A 13,090-nucleotide genomic window follows, 5' to 3' on the forward strand; every position below is an offset into this window, starting at 1 on the left:
CACCAGGCTTTACAAACAGCAGATCAACCATTGCAATTTCTGCTGCTGCTAACAAGATTACACCACCAGATACATATTTCACTCCCCTGCTCTTTCAGCATTTTAAAGCAGCCATCCTTTCTTGACTCTAGTCAGTGATTCAATTTTCATTAGCTAATCTCCATCTTACAGTATTTGCATGCAACTGCAGGAGATGCAACCCTGCCCTTTCACTTATTTTCTTCCCACCAACCTGGGATCCAACGTCTTTTGTATTGTATATCTTTATTGTAATTTCCTGAGTATTCACATACCCAGAGGAAACAAAAAAACGTTGCTCAACCAGTGTCCATTCAGTGTGCATTAAATATGAATAGAAATAAAAATACATATATCATGAACAAATTTAACACTCTACTAAACATTCAACAGGCGTTCCGATCGGCAGTGGCACGACAGTGGCTCTGCTGCAGTGTGTCCAGGTTGGTGGTTGGTGCGCGATACTTTGGCAGGGGGCAAAGTCCGTTTAGCAGTCTTATAGCCTGCGGGAACAAGTGGAGCAGAGATTCACTTTCATTTCTTCTTATTTGGTGTTCAGTGTGTTCTACTCTGCATTGGAGAAATCAATTGGAGATTAGGCGATTTCTTTGGAAAACACGTTCATTCCTCCAACTGCGATTTGTGGGAATTTTCTATACTATACCAATGACTGCAATTCAAAGTACCTTTTTGCATGTGGATATGGATATGTCAAACGTTATGTGTGACTTAGTGTGATCATATGAATGTAAATTTTTCTTTTAACCGCCTGAAATAGTGACTCAACAATGCTTGCAATTACTTCCTTGTGATTTGAATATGAAGTATTTATATCAATGCCTTTGGTTTATTTCCCACAAATTCATTTTAAAGTTATTTTTCCAGAATCTTCCAGCCCATTAATAGCTCCTAGTTCAGGATGTGGGAAGACAATTTCTTGGATATTTGCCTAAATGCACAAGAATTGAAATTCCTCCATGCATTTTTTTTTTAGTGTAGCAGTTACCAATATGTAGATAGAGCCATCTTTTATTCTAAATTCCTGACTTTTCATTTTTATTCAACTTAAAATATTTAAATTACAGTTTTAGCATGACAGTAAATAAGGAAGTATTGCTGCTTTTATTTTTTTGTGTGGCTTGTTTTGTGGTAATACATTTTCCTTTAGTTGTCTTTTAGCCAAAATTTAAATCTTGTGTTTTGCCTAACTGTTTAAAAAAGAAAATCGCGTTCACCTGTTTGTGGAATTAAAATCTTTGCAACTACAATTTGTATTTACGTAGTACCTTTAACCTGGGTGCTTTAGAGGAGTGATTAATAACCTTAGTGTAATACTAAGCAATTTTAAACTACAATAGTAGACTGGACTAGTGACCAAAACGTGTAGGTTTTCTTGATCGTATTAAAAGTGGAGATGTTTAGGAAGGGAATTGTACATCTTGGGGCTGGAAAGTTAAGGACAGACTTACTAAAGGTGGAGCAATGAAAATTGGAGATGTGGAAGATGCCAGATAAGAAATATTATAGGGATCCCACAAAATCATGCAAGGATCAAAGGCAAGTATGAGAATTTTTAAATCACAGTTTCAGAAGATAGTAGAAACTTTGAATTTCAAATGGGTGGGAAATTCTTTCATGAATTCATCCATCAGTTCTATTAAACCAATATGATATTGGAGTGTTATAGAGTCGTATAGCCCGGAAACTGGCCCTTTGGCACATATCATCCACGCCAATCAAGATGCCACATCTAGGTTTGTCCTATTTGCCTGTTATTGTCCCATATCCATCTCAACCTCTCCTATCCATGCATCTATACCTATCTGTCTATCTATTGTAGCAATTGTATTTATCACCCCATAAATTTGAACCACTTTTTTTAGAAGTATTTAATTATAATTATCTATACTTGTGGAGGCCTATTTGACACTGAAACTTGCCTCTCGTGATCCTTTCCTGGGATGCGGGGTGGGACATTCGGAAAGGCAATAGAACTCACAAGAGCATAATAAATAGGAGCAGCATTAGGCCAATTGCCCCTTTAAGTCCATTTTGTCCTTTAATAAGATTGTTACTGATCCATTCTTGACTACTTTCTCTCTCTCACCCCATACCTGATTCCGTCGTAGTTTGAATTTGAATCTCCAACTTGAATACATTGAGTATATTCAAAGTATCCAAACCATGCAAGGTATTGCAAATTCTACTGATACACAAACCAATTTGTTAGTCAAAATGTGTTCCAAAAGTTAATTTCCTGCATTAATGTGCATTGAGTTACCAATATGTAGATAGAGCCATCTTGGTCAGCATGGGCAAGTTGGGCTGAAAGGTCTGTTTCCAAGCTGTATGACTCCTTGACTTGATTTGACGTTATCTTTTACTGCTGATATTCTTCACATCTGGTGTGCTTGATTACATTTTTTTTCTAGTTTTTTTAATTTGGTATTTTGTCGGAATAGATACATTGACTCTGCCTGATTTTCATTTATTTGGTACTTTCTCTGCGTGCTGCAGCAAGGGCAAATTGTTAGTCTTGAGGCTGAGGTATTTAATGTAAAATAAAAGTGGAAGAGCAGCTATATAGAGTCATATAGCACAGAAATAGGCCCTTCGGCCCAATTCGTCTATGCCAACCAAGGTCCCCCTTCTAAGCTATTCCCATTTGCCCCATATCCCTCTAAACGTTTCCTATCCCTGGACCTGTCCAAGCGTCTTTGAAATGTTGTTATTGTACTTGCCATATCCCATAAGTAGATGTTTGTTTTTTTTTATAGTGTCATGGGTGTTCTTACAGAAGAACTTATTGACACTAGCATCTGCTGAGGTTGTGAATGGAGCTGTGCAAGTCCAAGTCCATCCTTTTCAAATGATCACCACTTAGACTGGCAAATACATTTTATGTTTAACTTTGTGTAATACATTTATGTTATCACGTTAAAGAATTATGTTTCAGAATTATTTCTAATGTGTCACCATGCAGAAGATGTTATGTATAAATTGTTGCTGAATGCCAGAGATGTCTGGTATTTATTGTGAAACTCAACCTATAAAAAATATCTAAACCTTAAAATGCAAGTTAAATGCAATAAATTTTTGTGTTGAATCGGCAGGATATAAATGCAATGGAGGAAGAGAAGGATCAACTCATTAAGCGGGTCGAACGTTTAAAAAAGAGGGTATGATTAAGTTATATTGTAAGGATATTATTTCCTCAGCTGTAGTTATCACATGTTAAAATAACATGGATCTGGATTGAAGAAACATGCTTAGGGGAGAGATTGAATAACACATCTGAGTAAACAGAGACTTGGGAGTAATTAATATCTGCAAGGAGATGTATACTTAATGAATGCACTTGATGTAAATGGTGTGAATTCCACTCTGTCAATGCAGCTACTTATTAATAGCAACATATTTTCTTAAGATGTTAATAGTAAAAAGCAATGTTTGCATGCTTTCACTAGGTGGACACAGTATCAAATCACCAGCGGATGTTGGAAATGGCTAGGCAGCTTCGTGTGGAGAAGGAAAGAGAAGAATCTTTAATGCAGCAAAAGCAGGAACAGAAAAATCAGGTGTGAGAAATGCATTAGAAATGACAAGTTATGCAAGGCCATGAAGAATTATTCTGAATAGTTTACAGAGTTAGTACAGGTTTAGAATAGTACTACCATATTAATTTAATCAGTAAATCATGAAGGAAAACGACAAAATTCTTATAATTTATTCTCCCTGTAAAAACAACGATTATAATGACTACATTTATTGTACAGTAAACCCTCGCTATAACAGGCCATTTGGGGGGAGATATATGAAACATGAAAGACTGTTGACATGTTGATGTTATGAAAGTAAACCACACATGGTTACAATCCATTCAAAGGAAATATTTTTGTCATAATTTGCCATTTTTATTCTGTTGAACTTTACATTGTATTTTTAATTTTACAGTTATTCCATGCAGAGCAAAGGTTGCAAAGGGCGCAACAGCAGTTGAAGGACCTCCGACAAGCTTCAGCAGATGCAAAGCCTGAAAGTAAGTGCTGACCAAACCATGTAAATCAAGGTGTTCAAATGGAAATGCCAGGGATAACAGCCTGTGATTAGTACAAAAAAATCGGCTAGTAACTAGGTTGTTCATTAAACAGCTCTGCCTTGTGGTAAGATATCTATCTATCTGCTTGGGCAAATCCTTGAGTTTGTTTATCACTTGCTTCTGCACCAATTCTGAGGAATTGATGATGGCTTTTGTGAATTCCTCTGAAGTGGGTTGATTGGTGCACTCTTGTTACTAGATGGTTTTGATATAGCAAGGTTTTAGTTCAGTGGCAAGGAGGTCCCTAATGATTGGATACAAGGCCCTGCTGCACAGGCAGTGAAGAATACTTGCATGTGCTTGTGCCACACACAGACACAGACACACACATAGACATTCTTTCATTGGAAACGGGCATTGCTGGTAATGCCTCATATTTAATTGTCCTTAAGAAGGCGGTATTGAGCTACCTTGAGCGAGTGCAGACTTTGTTGTAAAGATTTATACCTGATAAATAGTTCTCCATAAGTGAAACCTCGCATTCAGCCAGTAGAAGGCAGAGTTGTTGCATGATGAAACAAAAATTTCATTCTGTTTTAGGAGGTTGAGGTGATCTGCCGAACAATGAGACTTCGAGGATTATTTAAATCTTTCCATAGAAGTGAGGGTGGATTTAGGCATTTTTGAATTGTGATGCTTATAAATAATGAAGTTTCAAATGTTTCCATCCTGAGCAATGTGCTATTTTAATAGAACAAAAATAAAACTATTCTAAATAAACAATCAGTTAATCTGCATAGTTTTAGTTTGGTGATTAAAATAATGAATGAAGTAATAACTGAATGTTCATTTCAGGTTTGATGAAAAGGCTGGATGAGGAGATCAAATTTAATACGTATATGGTGTCTGACAAGCTTCCTAAGGAATTGGAGAGCAAGAAGAAAACTGTTCATTTTTTACAAAAAGTGGTTGTGGAACCTGCAATGGGACAATCTGATCTCAGCGAACTTGAAGCTAAGGTGCTGTGATGTGACAACGTTCTTGTCTCTTTGGATGTTGATTATAATAAATGTGCAATATGTAGCCTTTTCTAAGCCATTTCCTAGACAGGATGATGACTATCGTGTCCAACTTGAGAGCAAGCATTCTAGGCTTGTTAAGTTGTATAGAATAATACATAACAATGAAGGGGAAATGACAATTTCTGCCCTCACAATTTGGTAAAATGTCAGGAATATTTTCTTTACATAACACCGCACTTGGGTAGCTTACAAACAATGGTATGAACATTGAATTCTCCAATTTTAGATAACTACATAATACTCTCACCAAGAAGAAATGTAATAGCTCTATTCAATGAATGGAACTAGGTCCTTCTTGTGCTTGCCTCACCACATGACACAGCTCAAAACTCTTGTCTCTGATATACATTTATTGGAGGAAAGGATCAACAACCAGTTCTCTGAAGCCTGCTACTAATTAGTGAGGCTCTATGGTGCATAGGAATATACTGTCAAAAACAGCAGGTCTTAATCCTTGAAGTTTTTTGACAGCAGGTATAAGTCTTTGCCTTAGTTTGTAAAGAAAAATAGTCCTACACTTAAACAAATTAAAACATAATTAACCTAAATGATGAATACTTTCTTATAATATTAGACATTATATTTTTTCATCATGTTTTTTAATTTTATGATTGGAATACTTCACCACTTGTGGCATTTCAAGGAACTTTCTGCAATATATTGATCTACTTACAAACATTTCAGTTCAATAAACATTTATTATATTTATTACATTAACTTGAAGTGATAACTGTTTATCTCTCCACAAATGCTGTTTGACTTCCAAGTGTTTCAAGATATTGCTGCTGTTGTGAAATAGCCACACCTGGAACTTTACTGCACTATGCTTGCAAAGTTATACTGTCTCAATTTTGTTAGTACTTTTTTACAAACTCAAAGCATATGTCTCTGTTGATATTACTTTTTTTTAGATCCAGGAAATTAATACACAAATTAATCAACTAATTGAAAAGAAGATGATGAGAAATGATCCCATGGATGACAAACTTTTCCTCTTCCGCCAACAGGTAATGAAAATGTAAACATTAGTATAGAAGGTGAGCTCTAGATATATTTCTAGGTAGGTATCTGTATGGACTAAAATGGAGAACTAATTTTTGGTATGGCAGTTAGTTGATTAATGTGATACAGCCCCATTGGCTTGGCTACTGGAGCTACTGAAGTTCTGGATTGATACCACACCGGGAACTTGTCTCTGGCAGAAAAGTGATATTCTTCATTAATGACTAATGGTAACCCTCACAGTTTGCCACTGTATGGAATTAAATTCCTCAATAACATGTGATCTATTGCAGAAGCTGCTAGTGTGAAGCTTAATACTGGTAACATGCCATCCAGTCGGTATGTATCCCTATATACCACCCCCACCAAAAATGGACTTTCATTTCTTCGTTTGAAAATATTCTGTAATTTTGCCAGCTAGATGTAGATTTGCTTCTCCTTATTTGATTTTTTTTTTTTAAACGAAGCACAGGAGGCAATCAAAAATAGATATTTTCTTTAATTTAGAAGGATGAGGGGTGATCTTATTGAAATGTGATATCCTAAGGAGATATGATATCAAGACGTTTCTAGTCGTGTGGGAAATATGAATGAGGGGACAGAATTACAAATTGGGGGCTTGTGGGCTATTTAAAACCGAGATGCAAAGGAAATTCTTGGGTCAATACATTTTTGAAAGATTGGTGATTTGAGTGCTGATGAAGAGGTGAGGTTTTAGACAGATCAAATATAAATAGTGGGTAGGCTTGAGAAGAGTGGCCTACATTTATTCCTATTTTCTTGTCATCTTATGTTTTGATTTGTTACAAACCTAGATTCAGATTAGTTTATCGTCATGAAATTCCTTGTTCACGTGAAGCTCATTGATTTCTTTTCTGAAGAATTTATAATTCTTTGAATGTACAGTAATGGAATGTTAGAGTCTGGACAAGGTATAACTATATATGTCATTCTGGAGTCGGTTCTTGAGGAAGGTTGCCAATCACTGGGACCAACCTTGTAGAAGTCTGTGCATGGGGTTTGAGCCTGTACACAGATGTTGTACAGTGATGTGTAGCTTTAGGCTTTTCTCTAGCAATTGTATGCAGTACTTTGACTTGTGTTTGAGCGAATAACAAAAATATAAGCTTGCAAAATGTAATAAATATTTTGTATTGTTTCTGATTTCCATCGTCTGCTTTTGAAATTATACTCCTATGCTGTTAGAAGTGATCAAATTCCAATGTAACAATTTAATTTTCACACAGGCTTCTATCATTTCCCGAAAAAAAGAAGCAAAGGCTGAAGAGTTACAAGAATGCAGAGAAGAACTTTTGAGCATGGAGAAGGAACTGGCTCAGAAATCAAGTCAGGCTCGTGATTTTGACGGCACAGAAGTTCTGAAAGGTGATGAGGTAAGATAACTGAAACTGTTTAATATGCATATTTAAGGTATCTTTGGTTTATTGGCTATTAATGTTTTTTTTCTGTGTAATCGGTTGTAGAAATGACAGCATATTGGTTATATGTGATATTTTTAATTTGATATATGCTTATTGACTAATAAATCGTTGGTCATGTAAGCCAATCACTAAAGTCAAAATTGGTAGTGTGTATTAAGAGTATTAGTTTACATTCAACAAAAAGTTAACTGTGATGAAAATTGCACTGCTGCTGAGTTCATTTACGTGACAATATTGTGTAGGCCTCATTGTGGTGGTCTTTCTCGTCAGCTTTCTGTAGTATCAACCTATTCTCATAGTAACATGAGTAAATTTTTTCCAGGATTATCTAATGACAATGAAAGGCTAATGATATATCTCCGCATAATGTGTAACTTGGGGGCAGCAATGTTCTTGTGCACCTTTAGCCTTTTCTTTCTCAGCAGTCAAAATAACGTTTTTCAAAGTATTTGTTGAAGAAATCTTGTCAAATTGCTGCAGTTCCACCTGTAAGTGATATAAAGTGGAGTGACAAGTGCTGATGATGGTGGAAAGAGATGGGCATTGATGTTCGTGAATGGAGTACTGATGAAGCTGACTACATTTTTCTGCTGGGTGGTGTCAAGGTTTTATCAAACAAATGGAATTAAGCTTTCCACACTTCATTTGCTCTTTGTAACTGAAACCATCAACCACTGTATCCAGCCCTCGAACTGCACCAGTTACCACAGGTGTATATAATGGGATAGAGACTTCAAAATGATGGGGAACATGGAAATAATAATACTTTACAATGCCAAGGGAAAACAGTTAAGGGCCTGTCCCGCTTTCACGACCTAATTCACGACCTTTTTTACTCGTGGACATTTTTCATCAGGCTAGAAAAAAACGCCGCAACCTACTTGATGCCACGAGTACCTACGACTAGCATCACGACCTTGTGACGACCATGCTGCAAGTATGAGTCAAGGGCAAACTCGGCAGAGGTTGTGAATTAGGTTGTGAAAGTGGGACAGGCCCTTTAGTCTTTCTTGAGTGTGGGTATTGTGTAACTTGCCATTCAGTAGGTGGCTTAGATAGCTTCATTAACAAACAAGTTGCAGGTGAACCAGAATACTGTCGTCATTTGCAATGAATTCTTTGCATTTGCTACTGTAATTTTGTGATAGGGATAGTAGATATTTTGATGAGGAAGTTGAAAGTAGGCCTGCTAAGATTTAGTTTACTGTCATGTTCATTTTTGGGCAGAGCAGATTTCGTGGAATGATAACCAAAAAATAAACAAAATTACAGATGCAAATAAAAATCCTAAATTTTGCGAACATTCAGGAGGTTAGGCAGCATCTGTGGAAAGAAGAGGAGTTATTGTTTAAGGTCCTCAACACATTGCTATTGTGGGAAAAAGTTATTTTGAAGTTGCAGTGTAGGTGGAGTGAGAGGGTTAGGACAAGGAGAATTTGATAAAAGAGATGAGACCAAATGGGTTAATTAGAATGAAGCTAGAAATGAACGACTTTGCTGGATAGACCATGGACTTTTATGATCCCGGCAAAATCATTCAGCCTTTGAGTTGAGCAAGTTGAACAAACGTTGTTCATCCTCATCTCATTTCCAATCCTTAGGCTGGGACACATAAAGTACTCATCCGTCTTAATTTCCCGAATGTTATCAGAGTTTCTGCCTCTGTTATCATTTCACGCAGTGAGTTCTGGAGTCTTACTAACCTCCAGATGAAAAAAGGCCAAGTTTCCTTTAGCACTCTGCAAGTGCTTTAAATCTGTTTCCCATAGTCATTGACCTCTCTGATAAGGAAATTGGGCTCTTAATATTACTCTATCCAGGCCTCTAATTATCCTGTAAACCTCAGTTATGTTTCTTTTCAGTCTCTTACCAAACAAACAATTCCAAAAGAGCTATTTCATCTTCATAGCCAAAATTGTCCAAATCGGGCATCACTTTCATAAATCTCCTCCGTGGCTTTTTATGATTTATGGTTTTATGATGTTCTTCTCATTGCATGTGGATAAGAACTCAACATATTATACTGATTATGGATAACTGATGTCTTTATTGTTCAAACCTGGCCTCTCGCGTATTGCTGTGACCGAAAAAGAAAAAATATCAAGTATCCATAATGTTGATGTAAAATTTGCAAATATCATTTGACTTGACTATAATTTTACTAATAATCTTCAAGGATAATTATGTAGAAGGATCAGAAGGCTTTAATGATCAGTTGCTGCACTGAATATATAATTTATCTCAGCGAGCTGAACAACTCGTGAGCACTGCTGGTATTGATGAATCTCAAAAGTCCACTTGCAGATTGAGTAAATGTAACTCTGCTTATTTGTTACACTTGAAATTATGAGCTGCGTATGCCTCCTGTGAGAAGTGACAATATTGATTTTTTTTAAGTGGAACTCTCAGTTAATAGTTGTTGTTTGTATGCCTAGGTATGTAAAACAAAGCATCTCACTATGACTTGTCACATGCGACAATAAAAATCTCTCATCTCATCTAGGGTCTAACTTTATTAAGATAATTTACTCATAGCCTTGTAAATAAATAATGTAGGTAAGGTCGGAAAAAAGGCCACGCATATTAAAGCTTTAATTGGACTTTATCTTGCACTAAATGTTGTACCCTTTATCTGTACATCGTGGATGACTTCATTGTAATCATGTATAGTCTTTGACTGGAGAGCGTGCAATAAAATTTTCCACTGTACCTCACTGTACACATGACAATAATAATAAACTAAAGAGCAGCTAAAGCAGTAGTCCATAACTTTATTTAGTTTTTTTGTTTTTGTTATCCAGTTGTGGAGTGGTTAGGACATTTGGAATTGTTTAGTGTTTGCAATGTGGGATCAGTAGGAAAGAAAAGGAGACCAAAATCATTGACGGATGGGGTAATTGTGCCTGAAACCATTTATAAGTTGCATTGTCACAGTATATAGCAGGTAACGTTTAAACAAAATGCAATTGTCAGTTAAGTGAAGTCAAATAATTATTAACTGAGAACTATTTCTTTAAAATTGACTGGACATTTTATTTCCAGAAAAACTGTTCAGAACAGCAAGTAATTTTCCCGCGCCTAACTAAACTAATATTGCAATTGTTAACCTTGTTCAAAGTTGCCCTGAAGTAATAATAAGTACATGATCCTATACTATTAGTTTACTAAAGATATTGGAATCCCAGGATGTATGCAAATTGGTTGCAAAAGCAGTGTTTCCAACACTTGTTTTTTGCAGCAAAGTTATTTATGAATGCTTATTTTAAAATATCATCGTAGGTAGGAAATTCATGCTGGTATTACTGACATGGATTTGGAGTTAAATGTGCAGAAAGCAATATTGAAAATACCAATAACAGTAATGAGAATTAAAATATGAAGATGAAAACAGAATCTGCCTTCACAATTTGTGACTGTGTACTTATACCACTCAGAAATGTCAATTTGCCACTTTGCAGCCACAATATATGACTCCAATTTGATGAGTTGCATTCACCTGAATTGCTTGTTTGCATATTATTTGCTTATTATTGCCCTTGCCTCATAAAATGTATTAAATGTAATTTTCTCAATTATATCGGGACCTATTTCATTGGAAGTGTTAATGTAAACACCATGGTTGTGTTTGCAGAAAATGTATACCAATTAATCTTTTGCTGCATAAAAGGATTAGAGTTTTAGTTCAAAGCCACTTTTGTACAGTACTTTTGCTAAATACAGTGCCCTCCATAATGTTTGGGACAAAGACACATCATATATTTATTTGCCTCTGTACTCCACAATTTGAGATTTGTAATAGAAAAAGTCACATGTGGTTAAAGTGCACATTGTCAGATTTTAATAAAGGCCATTTTTATATATTTTGGCTTCACCATGTAGATATTGCAGTAGTGTTTATACATAGTCCCCGTCCCACCATTTCAGGGCACCGAAATGTTTGGGACACAGCAATGTCATGTAAATGAAAGTAGTCATGTTTAGTATTTTTTTGCATATTCTTTGCATGCAATGACTGCTTGAAATCTGCGATTTGTGGACATCACCAGTTGCTGGGTGGCTTCTCTGGTGATGCTCTGCCAGGCCTGTATTGCAGCTATCTTTAGCTTATGCTTGTTTTGGGGGCTAATCTCCTTCAGTTTTCTCTTTAGCATATAAAAGGCATGTTCAATTGGGTTCAGATCAGACTTGGCCACTCAAGAATTGACCATTTTTTGGCTTTGAAAAACTCCTTTGTTGCTTTAACAGTATGTTTGGGATCATTGTCTTGCTGTAGAATGAACCGCCGGCCAATGAATTTTGAGACATTTGTTTGAACTTGAACAGAAAGGATGTGTATATACACTTCAGAATTCATTATGTTACTACCATCAGCACTTGTATCATCAATGAAGATAAGCGAGCCAGTACCTTCAGCAGCCATACATGCGCAGGCAATAAAACCCCCACCACTGTGTTTCACAGATGAGGTGGTATGCTTTGGATCTTGGGCAGTTCCTTCTCTCCTCCATACTTTGCTCTTGCCATCACTCTGATATAGGTTAATCTTCATCTCATCTGTCCACAAGTCTGTGGTTACTTTTTTAAGTACTTGTTGGCAAACTGTAACCCGGCCATCCTGTTTTTGCGGCTAACCAGTGGTTTGCATCTTGCAGTGTAGCCTCTGTATTTCTGTTCATGAAGTCTTCTGCGGACATTGGTCATTGACAAATCCACACCTGACTTCTGAAAAGTGTTTCTGATCTGTCGGACAGGTGTTTGGGTTTTTTTCTTTATTATAGAGAGAATTCTTCTGTCATCAGCAGTGGAGGTCTTCCTTGGCTTGCCAGTCCCTTTGTGATTAGTAAGCTCACCAGTGCTCTCTTTCTTCTTAATGATGTTCCAAACAGTTGATTTTGGTAAGCCTAACGTTTGGCTGATATCTTAACAGTTTTATTCTTGTTTCTCAGTCTCATAATGGCTTCTTTGACTTTCATTGGCACCACTTTGGTCCTCATGTTGATAAAAGTTTTCAAAGGTGATGGAAAGACTGGAGGAAAGACTTGGTGCTGAGAACTCTCTTGTACCAGCATTAAGGAGGCAATTAAACACACCTGAGCAATTACAAACACCTATGAAGCCATGTGTCCCAAACATTATGGTGCCTTGTATAAACACAGCTGATAGTTCAACATGGTGAAACTAAAATGTATAAAAATACCCTTTAATAAAATTTAACAATGTATATTTTAATCACATGTGATTTTTTTTTCCTTTTACAAATCTCAAATTGTGGAGTACAGAGGCAAATAAGTAAATGATGGGTCTTTGTCTCAAACATTATGGAGGGCACCGTAGCTGACTATTTCAGTATTTGTCTTAAGGTGCGGAATGCAACAAAGCTGCTGTCGAACTCTCAAGCTCGATTAATAATTTGGTTAAAAAGTATTACCTGTTATTTTAATATGTCATAAAACATCATGCATCAACAGTAACATCGCTATGTTCCACTATTGTGCATTGTTTCAAGT

The 13,090-nt window shown here is 36.3% G+C and overlaps 1 protein-coding gene across 3 annotated transcripts in view; it reads left to right on the forward strand.

The window, feature by feature from the left end:
* Nucleotides 1-13,090, forward strand: part of ift81 (intraflagellar transport 81 homolog) — a 60,206-nt gene that overhangs the window by 10,357 nt on the left and 36,759 nt on the right. For all 3 annotated transcript variants that reach the window (XM_055655755.1, XM_055655752.1, XM_055655754.1), the window contains exons 6-11: nt 3,132-3,197; nt 3,486-3,596; nt 3,973-4,057; nt 4,913-5,076; nt 6,051-6,146; nt 7,389-7,535. In XM_055655755.1, the coding sequence (XP_055511730.1) occupies nt 3,132-3,197; nt 3,486-3,596; nt 3,973-4,057; nt 4,913-5,076; nt 6,051-6,146; nt 7,389-7,535 (669 nt within the window). The remainder of the gene's footprint in view (nt 1-3,131; nt 3,198-3,485; nt 3,597-3,972; nt 4,058-4,912; nt 5,077-6,050; nt 6,147-7,388; nt 7,536-13,090) is intronic.

The sequence above is a fragment of the Leucoraja erinacea genome, chromosome 25 (assembly GCF_028641065.1).
Source record: "Leucoraja erinacea ecotype New England chromosome 25, Leri_hhj_1, whole genome shotgun sequence".
Taxonomy (NCBI): domain Eukaryota; kingdom Metazoa; phylum Chordata; class Chondrichthyes; order Rajiformes; family Rajidae; genus Leucoraja; species Leucoraja erinaceus.